The 16,655-nt window shown below is 33.8% G+C and overlaps 1 protein-coding gene across 1 annotated transcript in view; it reads left to right on the top strand.

The window, feature by feature from the left end:
* Window positions 1-3,616: 3,616 nt before the first annotated feature.
* LOC140777623 (probable protein NAP1) overlaps window positions 3,617-16,655 on the top strand; it is a 31,896-nt gene continuing 18,857 nt past the window's right edge. The window contains exons 1-11 of the mRNA XM_073121855.1: window positions 3,617-3,777; window positions 5,986-6,390; window positions 6,466-6,540; window positions 7,425-7,505; window positions 7,604-7,684; window positions 7,791-7,873; window positions 8,704-8,788; window positions 9,735-9,860; window positions 9,973-10,080; window positions 14,931-14,975; window positions 15,065-15,207. Of these exons, the coding sequence (XP_072977956.1) occupies window positions 5,995-6,390; window positions 6,466-6,540; window positions 7,425-7,505; window positions 7,604-7,684; window positions 7,791-7,873; window positions 8,704-8,788; window positions 9,735-9,860; window positions 9,973-10,080; window positions 14,931-14,975; window positions 15,065-15,207 (1,223 nt within the window). The 5' untranslated portion in view covers window positions 3,617-3,777; window positions 5,986-5,994. The remainder of the gene's footprint in view (window positions 3,778-5,985; window positions 6,391-6,465; window positions 6,541-7,424; window positions 7,506-7,603; window positions 7,685-7,790; window positions 7,874-8,703; window positions 8,789-9,734; window positions 9,861-9,972; window positions 10,081-14,930; window positions 14,976-15,064; window positions 15,208-16,655) is intronic.

Genomic DNA, 16,655 nt, shown 5'->3' with positions numbered 1-16,655 from the left:
AAAGTTAGTAAAATTGATAATGACCAATTATTAAGAGCAACATTATTAGTTTAATTTTTTTATTATATAAACTTTCATTGGGTCTATCATTATATATATAATGGATGCATATAAAATCATACATAATATATTGGAAGTACTTTATTGTTTACCAATTTTTTAATAATTTAGAAATAACATTATAACAATTTGTCCAAAAATAGAATAGTAACCCACTCAGCATGGCAGCCCCAAAAAATATTGTACCAACTTAACATGCATAGCCAAATAAAAAAAAATCAACAATTGTACTCCTAACTTGCCAAATGAACTGATGTGACATGCATGCATAACAAAAAAATATTTTCTCCTTCAAAATTACGACTGAAATTATAAAAAAATATTATTGCAGAAGCGTAAATACTAATCTTTAATTATAATTTTTGATTTAGACAAACTTAGCTTTGTAATAGAGTTAGTCTTCAGATTAGAGCTACCTTCATCATAGTTTTTTAGAAGGTTAATTAGCTGTTGCAATTAGGCTTCTATTAATGAAATGGAATCTTGATGTCACAGCGCAAATATACGCTGAAAATTATTAAAGACACAAAGCTTTTGGGTGTTGTCTCAATTGACACTCCAATGGAGAAAGAGCTAAAATTTTTAGATAAAGGAGAATTGCTTAAAGATCTGAATGACTATAGAAGACTAGTTTGTCACTTGATATATTTGACTATCTTAAGGCTAGATATTACATTGGCTTATGTATTAAGTTGATTCATGCATCAACCAACGAAGCAGCATATGGAAGCGAATTTTCGAGTGGTTTGATACCTTAAGAGTGCAGTAGGCCAAGGATTATTATTTTTCTTTCATAATAACTTAAAATTACGTGCTTATTGTGACTCGAATTGGGCAAAGTGTTCATTTACTAGACGCTTCACCATCGAGTATTACGTCTTTCTTATACCCTCTTTAATATTATAGAAATCAGAGCTTAACTAGCTTTTAATATTATAGAGATCAGAGCTTACACTCAACCTGGTGTTTATCATCGACCTAGTTAGTAACAATCTAAGAAAGAGTTGGATATCCTTTAGGTTTGCCTATATATACTATATAAAAATGTTAAAAATAAATAAATTCACACATTGCTATAAATATTTGTTTTTTATAATACTAATTGTAGCAAAATTAGTGGGCTTGCTATCTGTGATACATTATCGATTTTTATGACATAGCTCTCAATAAAGTGTTGCTAGTGTGGCTGTTAATTCACCAATTACTTTGTTGTTATATAACATTATTCTTTAATATGTTATATTTCAACACTTTCCCTCACTTTTAGCTAAGATAGTTTGACGGACTCAAAAAGTTGATTTAATTTAAATTGGTGGACTTTTATATATTTTAAACAAATATGGATATTATACCCATAATCTCTAGTTCTGATACTATGTTAACTCACCAACTACTCTAAACGTTTAAACTGTTACAGAATAATGGTCTTTAATATTTTATATTCTAATAGTGACACTCATCTAGCTAATCATGCTAGCACACTCGAAATCACATAAACATAACAGATATAATTTTTTTTTCTCTAAATCTTCTTTCTTCTCTCCCTTTTGCCTTTAACCCATTGCTGTAGCAATACCGAGCATACTACCATCACCGTTGAGGTCGCATTTTCTCTCGCTCTCTCTCTAATGTGTAGGACTTCTCTCTTCTTTATTTTTTCTCACTATTGTAGCGTGTATATACGAGGAAATAAAACTTAAAGATATACGATGTAGTATCTTTTATATTTCCTAATAGGATTTCGATATTAAAAAGGCTAAGGAGAAGTACATTATTATTCGTATTATTATTATTATTATTATTATTATTATTATTATGTATTTCTATATTATTTTTATTTGGTTATTAAAGTATTCATACTTTTTACCATAACAAAAGTAAGAGAGAATACACCATCATTCTAATCCAATAGTGATGTAATAGGCAAAATCTCTTTATATTTTTCATAAATGCGTGTTTTTCTTAATACTTTAACACCAATCTATAATAATTAATTCTCTTGATGGAAGGATCAAATGACCAAAGATACATTTAAGAATCTTCTTATTTGGTTCGCTCAAATAGCTTTATCCCACACAACAACTGTACCAGAATTTTATATTAGAATACATGCATAAATGATGACAATTGATTATAAGAATCAATCCAATCATCGAATATGTTTGCAATAATCTTTTATTTTTCCTTCCAAGCCTTTTAATATAAAATTTTATAACTATACTTCTCAAGAATGCACATCTATAAATAAGCAATACTAATCGGTGTGTTTTTAATAATAAATCTCTTAATCTTATGTACAAACAACTTAATGTCCAACTGATGATGATCCTTATACAAAGAAGGATAAGGCAAATATATAGATTATTATATTTTATAATTTTCTATATATCATAGCTTTTATATAACTATGCCCTTAACCTCCATCAATAAATATAATCTTAGTTGCATTTGACATATAAAAATTTAGATTTTAGATGCTTTCACTTTGAAAGAATCGTGCATGTTAATGACATTTCTCTTTAACCATATTTTGAATTTCATCTTAGCATGCATTGAATCCTAGCTATTGTTAAATGTATCAGATTTATGTCAATTTAATTCTTTTTTGCTTCCAATAGAATTAACAGGTGCTAATTGAATCGACATTAAACATAGTTTGATCTAACTCCTAAATATTGAGTTACGATTGAAGTATCTAGATCTAACTCGTAAATACCTAAGGGGCGAGATATATAGCTTCAACTCCTCAATACTGTACATATATTGTAAGTATTATGTGTTCATTGTCATAACTTCTCAATTCTTTAAGGAGTTGTTGACCAAAATAGATATATTTTTTAATATATTTACCAAAATAGATCAGCCCGAAACTTAAATATCAAGATGAGTCTACTTTATTATAGCCTAAGTAAAACGCTTAAAAAACTGAGAAGATAAGCATTTTCTCAAGTAAAATGCTAATTTTATCAATATTTTTATTGAAACGCTTTAGATAATACTTTCATATCTCTTAGTCTAAGAAGGTCTTTAATTAGAAAATACTTAACAATTGAGCGCTTTAGTTAGAGCTATAGTAAAATAGACCAATTTTGGTATTAAAGTTTAGGTATTACCTATTTTGGTAAATAAATTTTAAAATAGAGTTAGTTTGGCCAAAAACTATACTTATCAGGATCGGGGTATTTAGATCCAAATCCCAATACCTACGGGTCGGATTCGGATCCGAATCCGGATCCATCCATTCTCTACGATCCGATATTCCGGTCCCCACCACTCCAGTCTCCACTAAGCACGTCCTGACGCGCACATCAAATGCTTCGGAGTCAAGAACAAGCAAAGATAAAATAAATCCGAGTAACGGATCCGTCTTTAATCTAGAGAACCGATCGTCTGCAACCTCCAAAAGGAATTTACGACATATATTCATACGTGGCAACCAAAGTTTGGATAATAGATCGAATTCACACATGAGTGGATCCATACAATCTACTCCGTTTTATATTTTTACACGACAGTAAAAAGAAATTCCAAAACCCGGAATAACTTTATCGGCGACGCTTCCATTCACCCCTACTCTCTCTCCTCGTCTACTTCGTCTCCATTGCCTCAACTGTCGTGAGATCCCGATTCCGCTACTCTAGATCTGTAGATCTCGAGGGTCGACGGCGACAGGGAGGCGTGCTTCTTGCTGTATACGAGGATTCTGCTTCCATCCAGGTGAACTCTGCGTCCAAATCTATGTCCCTGTTTGAAGTATTCATTTCGTTCTCTTCGTTGTTCTTGATTTCTTGATTCCCGTTAAGAGTCCATCTCCCGCGTGGCTAAATCTGAGAACGACGTGCAATTTTGATCTTAATTCGTGAAATTACAACCCAGATAGCAACAACGGATGCCCCAGTGTAGTAAGCTGTAATCCCGAGAGCCTAATGTGTCAAGTGTAGCACTGTGAAGTGGAGAAATGCGTAGATTTTTCTTTTTCTCTGGTGAAACTGATGTAGATATCAAGAATCTCTAGTTGCATTTACATAGTGTAGGCGCCGGTTGCAAGGAATATGCAGAGTGATTTAATTCGCTTCAATTCACTTTGATCGCTTTAGAGATTATGGTATGTTATGATCGAGTTAGTAGTGGACTTTCCCGTTTTCTCAATCTTTTAAGCTTCATATCCTTTGCAACTGCTTAGAAAATCATGTTTCTTCCGCCGACCACCTACATGATTAACTAAGCAACAAGTTTCCCATTCCTACTGTTTATCTTATTGTGCTAATTCAAAAAGGCACTTGGAGTGGAAATGGAATCTCAAGATCCCTTGGCTTGGTGTTGATCTGTCTACCTCATTATATTTCTTCATATCCATATGCTTCTTATTGGAGTTACATCATATAGCTATATTCTCTTAGAACTTATTTAAACTATGGATTAGGAAATTTGAGCAAGACTTCTTCTCATTAAGGTCCCATTCTAGCTTACTTCTATGCTATTAAGAGGCACAACTTTCGTAGGCATGCTTGCATGAATAAGGCCTTACAATTGGCTAGACCTGTTGCCCAAATATGTTGCATTGTAAATTTGTTATATTGATTATGCATGAGAATAGAAGGGTCTACCAACAAGTTGTTTTGGATCAAACACAAGATATCTTGATAGTTTATCTTGGCACAGTCTGAGAAAATATCTAAAATTTGATTTATCTGTTTACCAGACATTAGCCATACCATCCAAGTTGATCCATTTATAGATGAGTTGGTTACTTGTCATGTAACTTGACCCTTAACGAGTCTGCTCTGTGTCTATGTTATGCCAACCTTGCCATGATAGTGCTCACATTCCCCCAAATTGAGCCTAAGTAACTCCTTTTGAACCAGGGCAATGATTAACCTTTTATATGTTGTTTTTAACAATTACAGGTTAATGGCCAAGAGTGGCCTTAAAACTTTTACTCACTGTTCAAGCACTTATGTGGAGTCCCTTTGCTAGCACTACGTATGTTAAAGGATTTCCATGTTAGTGTATCTATAACCCAAAGTGCTAAAGTGAACTCCCATAGAATCCTGATTTCCATTGTTTGGATGGGGGGAGGCTAAGAATTTGTAGATTTGCATCTAGGAGTGAGATTCGTCTCGAACTTTGGAAACAAATCAACATTCTACTTTTCGAAGACAAAGAAAAAAATCATGAAAAAATTGAGAAAATTTAAAGTTGGTGACTAATTGAAGGAAAGATTACATAATTGTACTTTTCAAGAATTCAACAGTCATCTCATTCGAAATTCTCAAATTATGAATTCTGATGCTTGTTAAAAACTTAAAATTGGGAAAAGTTGGATTTTCCCTCAACTTCTTAGCTTAAAAGTTGAAACCAGAAAGAGGAAATTTGTTAATTGCCATTTAATTGTTAGGAAGATCATGTAGATATGTGTAAATTGATCATTTGAGGTGATTTTTCTTTTTGATTTTGACTGTAAATTTCCCCTACTGTTTTAACCAAATTACAAAAAATACATGAAAATTGGGAAGCTACATTTTCTTTGTGAAACTACAATATGTGACTCCTCCAAATATTGGATATTGGAAACGGTAACAGTAGTACAGCGACATAGGAGATAAAATTCCAAGAATTTATTTCATTTTCATAAGATCAGTGTAGAACTTTATGTTTAGTTTCATTTTATCCTTTTATTCAACAAGGTTGCAAAGACACCTTTGCCAGCACAGGCCAAGCCGTGCTAGCAAGCTGGTTCGTGACATGTGCCCCAGCACATTTCTATAGCTCTTGTACCATAGAATTGAGTCTGAGATTGTTATCTTTTTTCATGACAATTTATACTCTAGTCGTTTTTGTTAAATATATTCTGTGAATCAATATTTTTGGACATCCTAAAATGCTGAAATATTTCACCATTTGATGAAAGACTTATGCTTGCAGTATTGAGTCATGGCAAGGCCTAGACAGTTTTTCTCTAGTCAGGACTCTTCTCCTAGATCCATAAAATCGGACAGCATGTCTAGATGGTCAGAGTACCTAAATGTTGAAGATTCTTCCCCTTCAACATCTACAAGCTGGAAGCATATGAGTACGGACGGACCTCCAGGTTCTGGAAGTGTCCAAAAAGCTCTCCAAATGGAATGGGTGGTTCAACTTTCAAAAGTCGCAGAAGGTTTATTAACCAAAATGTACAGACTAAACAATGTTCTTGATTACCCAGATCTGGCTTCACATACATTTTCAGATTCCTTCTGGAAAGCTGGCATAATACCCAACTTTCCAAAACTATGCATACTTGTGTCTAAGAAGTTCCCAGAGCATCCAAACAAACTTCAGCTTGAAAGAGTAAGATCATTTCTGTCTGGAATGAGCTTCCTTCATGATTACTAAGTCTTGCTTGATAACTGCAGTATCTTTCAGGTTGATAAGGTTGCTCTTGATGCCTTGAATGAGAATGCAGAAGCTTATCTTCAAATCCTAGAGCCGTGGATCATGGTATATAATGTGCCTATTACTGTTCTATTCCTTTCATGCACATATATAGGATTAATACTTCAGTCTTTTTATGCCCTTATTGTTTCTTTGTTCCTGTTAACTCAATTATTCACCAGAACATGTTCTATTAAAGACTCTTCATCTATGTCACTACGAAATTATAAATCTTGAGGATTTTTAGGAAGATATTTATTATTCTATATTTTCAGTCAGGTGGTTGTACTCTTCCTTCCCCAATTTCAGTCATTAACTCTCTAATCTTCTTTCTCTTCTCTTTTGATATGAAAACCTGATGCCTTGTTGATATAATGGCATGCTTCTATCTCTACCTCTGTTTTTCTTTCTTGGACTGGAGAAGCTATTGAAGGTTTTATTTTGCCCCTTTCTGTTTGCAAAAGTTAAACCTTACCTCCCATAACCCCTAGGGTTTTCTCTTGTCTTGTCCTTATAGGACTTTTGCCATCAGAATATATGCATTTCTGTTATTTTTGATATGTAAAATTTTTGATTAAAGAATGAAGATATGCACCCCTTTCTTTCATATCTGTTGTGAGATCTATATTTGATTATTGAAATTCTATTGCATCAATAGAGTACAAATCACAAATGAGAAGGTTTCAAGTGAAATTTGGCAGCTTTTACAACTGATCTTTTGATCTGTCTGTGTCATTCACATTTATATATTAGCTGATGCTGCATTCATTTCCAAAAGCCCAACAAAATAGTTCTCTGGTACTCACTATCGGAGGATTTTGTGAACCATTAATATGTTATGCAGATCCTTTCTTCACTATAAAGTATAAACTATCTTAGTATTTCAACAATGTGGTTATAACTGCCTTGTGAAATGTGGTCAATGTTCTTTCAATTTCTCTTCCTGTTAGCTGCTTCTTGATTTAATGGCATTTCGGGAACAAGCATTGCGACTCATCTTGGACTTGAGTAGTACAGTTATCACATTGCTGGTAAGATAATTTCTTTATAGTCCAATTCAGTTTTCTTTATGTTGCCTGAGTACTTAACTTTTAATCATTTGTGAAGAAGATAGTTCTATTCTTTGCAGCCCCATCAAAATTCTTTGATCCTGCATGCTTTTATGGACCTCTTCTGTTCATTTGTCCGAGTAAATCTTTTCTCTGACAAGGTAAATCTCTTTTATTTTTGTTGTATGCGCTATATTTTTGAAGCAATATTTTACTAGCTATTCTGATGATCACATGCTCATATATTTGAACTGATTGCTCATACAGATACCAAGAAAAATGATGCTGCAGGTGTATAACATCTTGCACAGCATGCTAAAAAGTGGTCGAGATTGTGAGTTTTATCATCGGTAGGAAAGTTATTTCTCAAACACATCCTTATGCAAATGTATTAAGTGCATTTTGGTACAATATGCAAGTTTTCTGAAGCATTTTTCATAAATTTCATTAAATTGCTACTGTAACATGTTTTAGAGATGATCTGTTGGTTTCTTCATCGCTACTTGCTCATATCAAATAAGTAGATTAGTAGCATTCCTTATCCTTTTGATTTATTAGGAGATTCCAGACGCTAGAGTATTTCACTAGACACTGGAAGGAGGAAAGATGTTTTGATATGTGATCCTTGATATCTTAGATACCTATCAGGCTGTTCAATAATCAGTACTTAGTACTTTTAAATTATGATAACAGAGAGGATGCTGATATTTTCATAAATTTTGCTAGAACTTAATTGGAAGTATTATTGGGACATTCTAGAATCTAGATATATCCTGGGTAATCTTTACCAACCTTCCCATTTAACAAGGCTTTCAGATGACCACAATTTGTCAGATATATACCGGTCAATATTTTTAACAGTAACCCACATAGATATTTAAGCAGAAAAAATTTCTGGCAAAAATGCATAGTAGTGGGTTCGTCTACTGACAATGATCTTCCCCCTTTCTTCTTCTGAGTGGAATAAGGTGTTTATTGCCTAACGAGAAGCATTTCCAAATATTTATGATTTGCCAATTAGAGTGCAGTGGATATCATCTGAGGGATCACCCTGTCGTGTTTGATCCATAACTTAATTGTGTGAAATTGTTCTATGATGCATCTCGTAGTAAGAACAGTATTTTCTTTATTAGCATGCTCTCCTTTGTTGCTTTACTTACCTAATTTTCCTGATTTGCAGATTAGTTCAGTTTGTGGACTCTTATGATCCACCTGTCAAAGGGTTGCAAGATGACCTCAACTTCGTCAGTCCTCGCATCGGAGAAGTCATACTGCTATCCTTTACTAGTTTTGATATCAATGTTATACACATGATATTGCTGAACTATATGTTTTTGCCCACTCATATCCTGCATCAATAATGTTTTGATCCTTTGTTTGTACTTTGTAGAGCTAATTTATGGATTTTTCATAAGTGCTAATCTGCTGAACAAATAAAATACTGATTATTGTTTTCAATTTCTTTAAAGATGATTAATTTGATAAACATGAGTTGGTGGTTCCTGCACTAATATTCGATTAGCAAGGCAAGCTTGGTGGGATTTGAGCTTAGCTTATCCTGCACTAATATCATATTAACTCACTAACTACTCTAAAAACTTAAGTTGTTAGAGAATAATGGTTTTTATCTTTTATATTCTAACAACATTCTTTTCTAAATTCCTCTATAGGAGTTACATTTTTGTTGGTTTCGGCCTATTGTTTGCATAACTCATTATGGTAGTCTGTCCATTTACATTAAGGCAAGGCAAATAATTCAACTATGAGAGGATCAGTATTGGTTTTTGTGTTGTGAGTTAAAAGGGTATAATTTTGAGGTTCTGAAAAAATATTTTGACAATTCTTTTGGTTAGTTAAAGAAGTTATTATTGTGAATCTTCGGAATATGCATTTTCTTCTGCTGGAACACCTAATATAGTATCCTATGCCAAGCCATGCAATTACATATATTATGTTGCCTGAAAACCTGCTCTCTTGAAAAGTTATGTTAGACTATCAAGTACCAACTAACTTTGAAATTTCGTTGACCCTCCAATAGTAGTTTAGATCATTGACTTATATGCTTCAGAACATGACATGTTCTCCCTTTGTGCTTACCCTGATTCATTGTTATCTCTCAGTGGCACCTTTACTTTGCCCTTTGCAATGCTTGCAGTAATATTCTCAATTTCTTCTTTTGTGCACTGACCTCACCATTCTTTCTTTCTTCAGGTACTGGAAGCTGTAGGACCCATTATTTTCCTTTCAACTGATACAAAAAAGCTACGAAATGAGGGGTTTCTAAGTCCATTTCACCCTCGTTATCCTGACATACTGACGAACTCAGCTCATCCCATGGTTGGTTTGCTATTAATGTGTTATGATGATTATGTTGATTATGTTTTCCATATTAATGCCTAACATGATTAAAATCTCTAGTTTCTTATTGTTTTTTGTTATTTGCTATCAGAGGGCTCAAGACTTGGCTAATGTCACATCATATCGGGAGTGGGTTCTATTTGGTTTTCTTGTTTGTCCTGATGAACTACTTCGTGTGACTAGCATTGATATTGCTATGGTATGTTTGTTCATTCTTTATCTCCATCATTGTTTTGAAAAACTTTTGCCTAATCACCTATGACTACGCTCCGCTTAGGTGGTCGCCTTAGCATCTCGTATCATATTTCAGTATGTAGGTTGACCTTGAAATTCAAAATTGCCATAACAAGAGGGATTAATTTATGCTCTTAACAAGAGGGATTAATTTATTTTTTTTGATTGTTCCTTTTTTTCTTTAACTATTGTAATTTGTTTGTTTATTTTTGAACTGTCTTGAATTCTAGGCGGCCGTCTAGGCACCTGTCTAGCGCCTAAGTGTTACATGGCCCTTTGTCCAACCAACTGTTGCCTACAATCCTTTAAAACCTTAATCTTCATTGATGAATGGGAATCAATTATTGTTGGAGTAACTTCAATTTCCAGATTCATAATACTGCAGCACATGTCTTCATCTACATGCCAATTTTGAAAATTCTGTAAAAGTTTAAAAGATGACATATCTTTATTTTTTTTCTTCACATAGTTCAAAAAGTTCTACCTAATGTATATGAGAGGAGTGAAATTGGATTATCTCTATCATGATCCGAAATCAGAATCATGACCTGCCATATACCCTAATAGATTGGAGTACACGAAGCATTGACATTAACTTTCCAAATCCTCAATAGAAAAGAAACTCAATGTAACTTAATAACTCTAACTTAATTAAATAAAAACCCTCGTTGAAATAAGGAGGTTCAATTTAGATAACAAATATCTCTCAAAATAATATTGAAACAACTAATGCAAGTAAACGGTAAAACAAATCCTAAGTGGAGACAAAGAGTCCTAATGCACCATGTTTATTCCCTATGTCTATTAGCATCTAAAATATTAATAGAGTTTGATGAGCTAACAACTTTAGCTTAGTAGGTGATTGCATCCAAAGCTAGTAAAAACTAGAATCCGTGAGGCATGCTTAAAAAGCAAAATTCAATATTTAACAATAATAACCAACATTTTCATAACGTGAATAATAAAGCATAAGTAATGATAATATGAGTGACAAACTAGTTTCATTATGCAGAATTTTTTGATCTCATTAAATGTCATATTTCTTATTTTGGGTTTGTGCCTGTGAATTAGATTTGCATCAACTCGAAAATCACCACGAGATGATGCTCGAAATTTTTTCCTCGTAGCTAATCCAGTTATAGTTATTAGGATAAATGCACATTGGTTTTTTTTTTTTTTTAATAACCATAGAGTTAAGAGTCATCTTAGAAAGATTTATAGTTTAGCATGAGACCGTTCTCTTACCTTGCCAGGGTCATCTAAATGGATTATAGGCTGATTAGAAATGGGTCTTTTTTGGACTTCTAAGGTAGATTTGAGTCACCATAAGGAGATACACGAAAAATATCTAGTTTCGGTTTGTTCTTAAAGTCCTACCTACTCATAGTGAACGTTTTGTTAGCTACTCATAATTAATATTTGCTATTTGCACGAAAAATTGTAATACACGAAGATTAACATTTTGTGAACTATATTATTGCATGAAGTAGAGTATGACACAAAGTATCATATTTCACAAATGTAAAACAATGGAATTATAGTGCGAAATATAAGATTTTAAATACGTGAGTTAATCCACTCATCTGTGGTCCAAGTGGAATAACTCAAATCTCTAATCCAAATAAAGATCTTCACCTTTATTCATAAATAAATTTATATTTTAATTATGCAATATATAAATCTTCTAAAGTTAACATGTAATTAACTTTGGCCAAAATCAAGCCTAAGACATGCAGCTCACAACACTAAACAAATGGTTCGGCCCAACCCCAAACCATATTGGGTTGAGCTGTTAGTCACAACCCACATATAGGCCATCGGTTGGGCCCTCTCTTGGCCCAAACCCAATGCTCACCCAACCAAACCATATTCAATTTAGGTTGAGCCACACAAAAGGGTTGGACCATACTTCTGACCCACCATAATGCTCACCCATCGATAGAATCGAGTACAACTCCCTTTCCTCAATGGAAGCCACGATAACCACCACTAACTTCTCCGTCACGCGGTCGAAAAATGGAGGATGACACTGAAAGGTAGAGGAAGTCGAGGGAAGAAAGAGACAGATTTGTTGGTTGGAGTGGCCAACAACAGTCATCCTAAAACTCCATGGTTGATGGTCATGGAGATTATTGCTCCGATGACCCCAACCATGAGGGCACACAACAAAACATCAAACCGTCCACAAGGAAGAGAAAACATATGAGCGGCTAAATACGATCGAAGAAGACTACGACGGTCACAAATATGATTTGGAAGCTTGAAGGGAGGTTACATGGTGTAGCCTCCACTAGGGGCTTATAGAACCCATGAGGGATACCCATGACACGAGGCTACCCACATGAAGCTTCCTAGGCTAGTGCGTCAAAGTTGCCAATCAACGAGTCACTCCAATGAAGCCACAGATACAAAAATGAGGCTATATGACTATATACTCCATTAAGCTGAAATTAACTATAGGTAGGGGTGAAGATGGATCGGATACGGACCCGATTATGCTCAACCCACATCCGGATTTATATTTTTAGTTCGGATACAGATTCAGATACAAATATTGGACAGACAGTAAAATTTAATACCATATTAACTAAACGGATACGAATAATTTTCAGATAGAGTATCGGATCTTAAACAAATGTTAATTGAATTTTAAACGAATTATAATATTTTATTTAGACATAATTAATACAAAAATATTAAGAGTTTAAAAAAATAAATTTTTTGTATGTCAAATATATATAAAATTAAAAAAATTAATATCTACAAATAATATATAACACATCATTAGTAATTGTATCAATATTCATTATTTAAATAAACAAATTAAAAACTGTAAATCATTTAAAAAAATATGCAGGTAAACAGATATTTGATATCTGTATCCGAATCCGAAAATTATATCCAACCCGTTTCCGAATCCGTATTTGATTTTTAATTAAATTTCTATCCGTATCCGAATCAGATAGAAATTTTTTATCCTAATTTGATTCGAATCGAGTTAGATAGTGGGTTGAGTTGGAGTTAATCCGACCCGTTTTCACCCATAACTGTAGGAGGTTGAAGAGGACTCACTTGCGAATCTCAAGGTAGTCTCTATTTGCTTTGGTGACGCTTTGATGATTGGATTTGACAATGCACACCTTAGTGAGAGATGATGAAGGAGAAGAAAGTAGGAGAATAGAGAGAGAGAGAGATACTGTATAGAGGTGGAGAGGAGAGATGGGGGGCTTTTAGGCTGTGTTTAGTTTGAGGCTAAGCTCCAAACTTGATTAGCTGATCCTATTTTTTAGTCTTGATTTAGGTACCTTAAACTAGACAAAGAAAATATGGTGTTTGGTTGTGAACCAGGCTAAAGTGTAATTATTACTTTTGATGTGATGTAAAAAAGTGAAAATAGTATTAGTTTTGTAGGAAAATAAATGATATATAAAATTAATGGAGAAAATTAACCTTAGACTGTAATGATAAAAGTAATAGATTTAAATCATGTTAAGGGTAAAATTAGAATTAATTTAAATTTATATTAGAACTTAGATTTTATTTTTATTTTATTTATTGGGGGAATACACTTGGTTAGGAATAAAAAAGATAATAAGATGTTTGGCTATTGAACTTGGCTAGGGGTCCTTGACCAAGTTTAGGACCCTCCTTGAACCTAGTGCAAAGAAGGGCTTATAGACTGGAGGAGTAGGTTTAACACGTTCCTTCACCCCAACATTATCGGTGAGATTATCTTGATCAAAGCGGCACTGAGTGGGAGAAGGAAGAGAAACATTGGGCTAATTTTTTTTTTTTGGTTAAATTTCTGGTTATTACAATCTCCGTAACCTTATTCTGATTTTTCATGTATTAGTATTTTGCATGATAGGATACTTTGGTGAATAGAACACGTAATCACCAGTTTAGTATTTGTAGGGCTGAGTTAGCTTCTCAGAATCATTTTATCATACTATTAAATTGGAGATTAGATCAAAGTTAACCTTAATGTTTTTTAGAAAGAGCTGGAAATTTGTTTTAAGTGTAGACAGATGACTTTTGATCATCCTACTCCTTCAGCTGTAGAACACACTTAAGAACTACATGCGTCTTACCTTGAATGTTAGCTCCTATTGCGGATTATCATTTCGTCATCCTTTCACTATATTCTTGTATGATCTATACTTCTATAGTGATGAAGTGCTAGAATATTGAGCATTAATGCTCTTTTGATAGAAAAGGTCGGCTGTTAATATAAGATCCCATTATCTATACCAAAATAGTTGTATGGTTTGTGCTAAGTGCCAATGACCCTCCTAGTTGCATGTTGTACTATATAATGTTTAACATATACATTGATAAGTAATACCAGAATACTATTAAGGCATACATGGATGCTTCCTATCAAGGGCCCGCAATATTTGAGAGAGATGGGGTGAAGGTCTTTGTCATTGGTTCACTACCTGTGCCTTGTGAGCATTTCTTTTTTGTTGCCTTAGCACTTACACATTTCAGATGCTTTCCATTTCCTGGTTTACATCCATCCTATAGTTGCAGAACTAATTGAATGTGTAATTTAAGTGAATATAAAATCTATAGCCAATTTATATATATTACCATGGACATCCTTTCTTCATTTGTTTAATTGTCTCTATACTCTAATTTGATTGATTGCACACTGTTTGTCTTCTTAGATGATTGATGTGTGGTAGCTTTTCTTTCAGTATTATAGATGTTCCTTCGCATTTTTGCAACCATCCTGGTAATTATTTCCTTCGTGATGGTACTTGGTTCTTCTTCTTCTCCTTTTCTCATTATGTATAATGTTCTTATTTCTAGGTTGTATTGAAGGAGCATTTAATTCTCCCATTATTTAGAGATGAGGTAATTAACTATTCTTTTCTGATGCCTAAACTCTAAAGTTGTTCTTTGTTTTCTAATGCTGATGATGTTTTCTATAATTGGTTATGTAGTACGAGCTACTTCATGAAGATTATCAGCTTTATGTTCTTCCAAGGGTCTTAGAATCAAAGAAGTTGGCCAAATCAGGACGTGCTAAACAAAAGGAAGCAGATCTTGAGTATAATGTTGCAAAGCAGGTTGAGAAAATGTTAAGGTATGTTGATCAACTGTATTAATATGCATTTATTTGCTGTGATCATCTTTTAAGATAGTTGATTTTCTGATTATGAGTCTGTAATTTCAGTATCTTATTAGAAAGATATACTAAATTATAAATTACTTTGCTGGGACATGCTGGCATTAGACATTGATGACCTGTTTCTTATTAGAAAGAAGTTGAGCTGTGACATCGTTCCTTTGAGCAATGAACTAGAAACTTGTCTGTAGATATTCCATAAATTATTTGGAAGCATGTTCTGCAGTTTCATGTCATGCATATCTCTCCCAAGATGACTTAATAGCATTATCTTAAACTCAGTATTCTGAAGTATCATGACCATTGGTATGCCTATATGGTTAAAGCTTTGAACTGTCAAATCTTCTCTAGCTTGCAAGAGTTGGCTGCACGGAGGAATGATTTCCCTGGTCTTCATGGGTTGTGATGGAATGCTCTTAGGGTGAACTTATTTGGATTGACTGAAGGGAGAAGGAACATACTCCCATATTTGGAGTTAATTTAGCAAGCTAGTGAGCAGATTTGGAGAAACCAGTGATAGTTTCTTAACTATTTGAAAGAACTTGGTGCACTAAGTGACCATAACCAGATCTCCCTGTTGAGGAACCCAGAAGTATGGGTGTAAATGAGCCGAGCCGGGGTGAGCTAGCTCTAGCTCAGGCTTGGCTCAAAATTAATTTCCAACCCTACTTTGATGTTTTGGCTTTGCTCAGCTCAATTCTAGCTGAGCCAGACCGAGCCTGAGCTTGATTAGAGGAGGAGGAGGAGGCAGTGGGGACGATGGCTTACCGAATGAGGAGGCGGCTGAAGGAAGAGAAAGAGGTGGCCGTGATTTGTCAATGAAGGAAAAGGAGGAGGTGGGCTTGTTAGAGAAATTTTTATTAGATTTTAGGTTAGGGTTAGATAGAGATAGGATAATAGTAGCCATTGGATCAAAGATCAATGGTTATAAATATATTTATATATAATATATATTAATATATATAATAATAATAAATATTATATTTAAGCTGACCCTGAGTTGCTCGTTTATTTTGACACTCCTACCCAGCAAGTGCCACACTAAGGTGACTCTAAGTACAAGTCATTTAACTGGGCTACTGCCCCTAAGTTATTTTTGGTGCTAGACTATTGGTTGATTGTTCCCTGAGATATTGCAGTAATCATAGATGTAGACACCTTTGAGATAATTGATGATAAAATATTCTTGTTGTTCGGAAACATTATACTTATTATTTGAAACCACTTTTTTCATTAATCTATTCAGCTAATTCAGATAAATGTTGGTCTTGTTGATAGCTACGAATATTTTTAATTAAACATGCATGGCTATTATACGTGTTGCACAAGATAATTTGTTTTTTATGCTGATTCATTATGTTTTTCCATCAAGTCATGTTGCATCTCATGACCTTTTGAAAATATAT

Source organism: Typha angustifolia, chromosome 2 (assembly GCF_048772165.1).
Source record: "Typha angustifolia cultivar Huaian chromosome 2, ASM4877216v1, whole genome shotgun sequence".
In the NCBI taxonomy this organism is placed as follows: Eukaryota; Viridiplantae; Streptophyta; class Magnoliopsida; order Poales; family Typhaceae; genus Typha; species Typha angustifolia.
The sequence above is the reverse complement of the archived record's forward strand: the minus strand, read 5'-3'. Positions and strand labels throughout refer to the sequence as shown.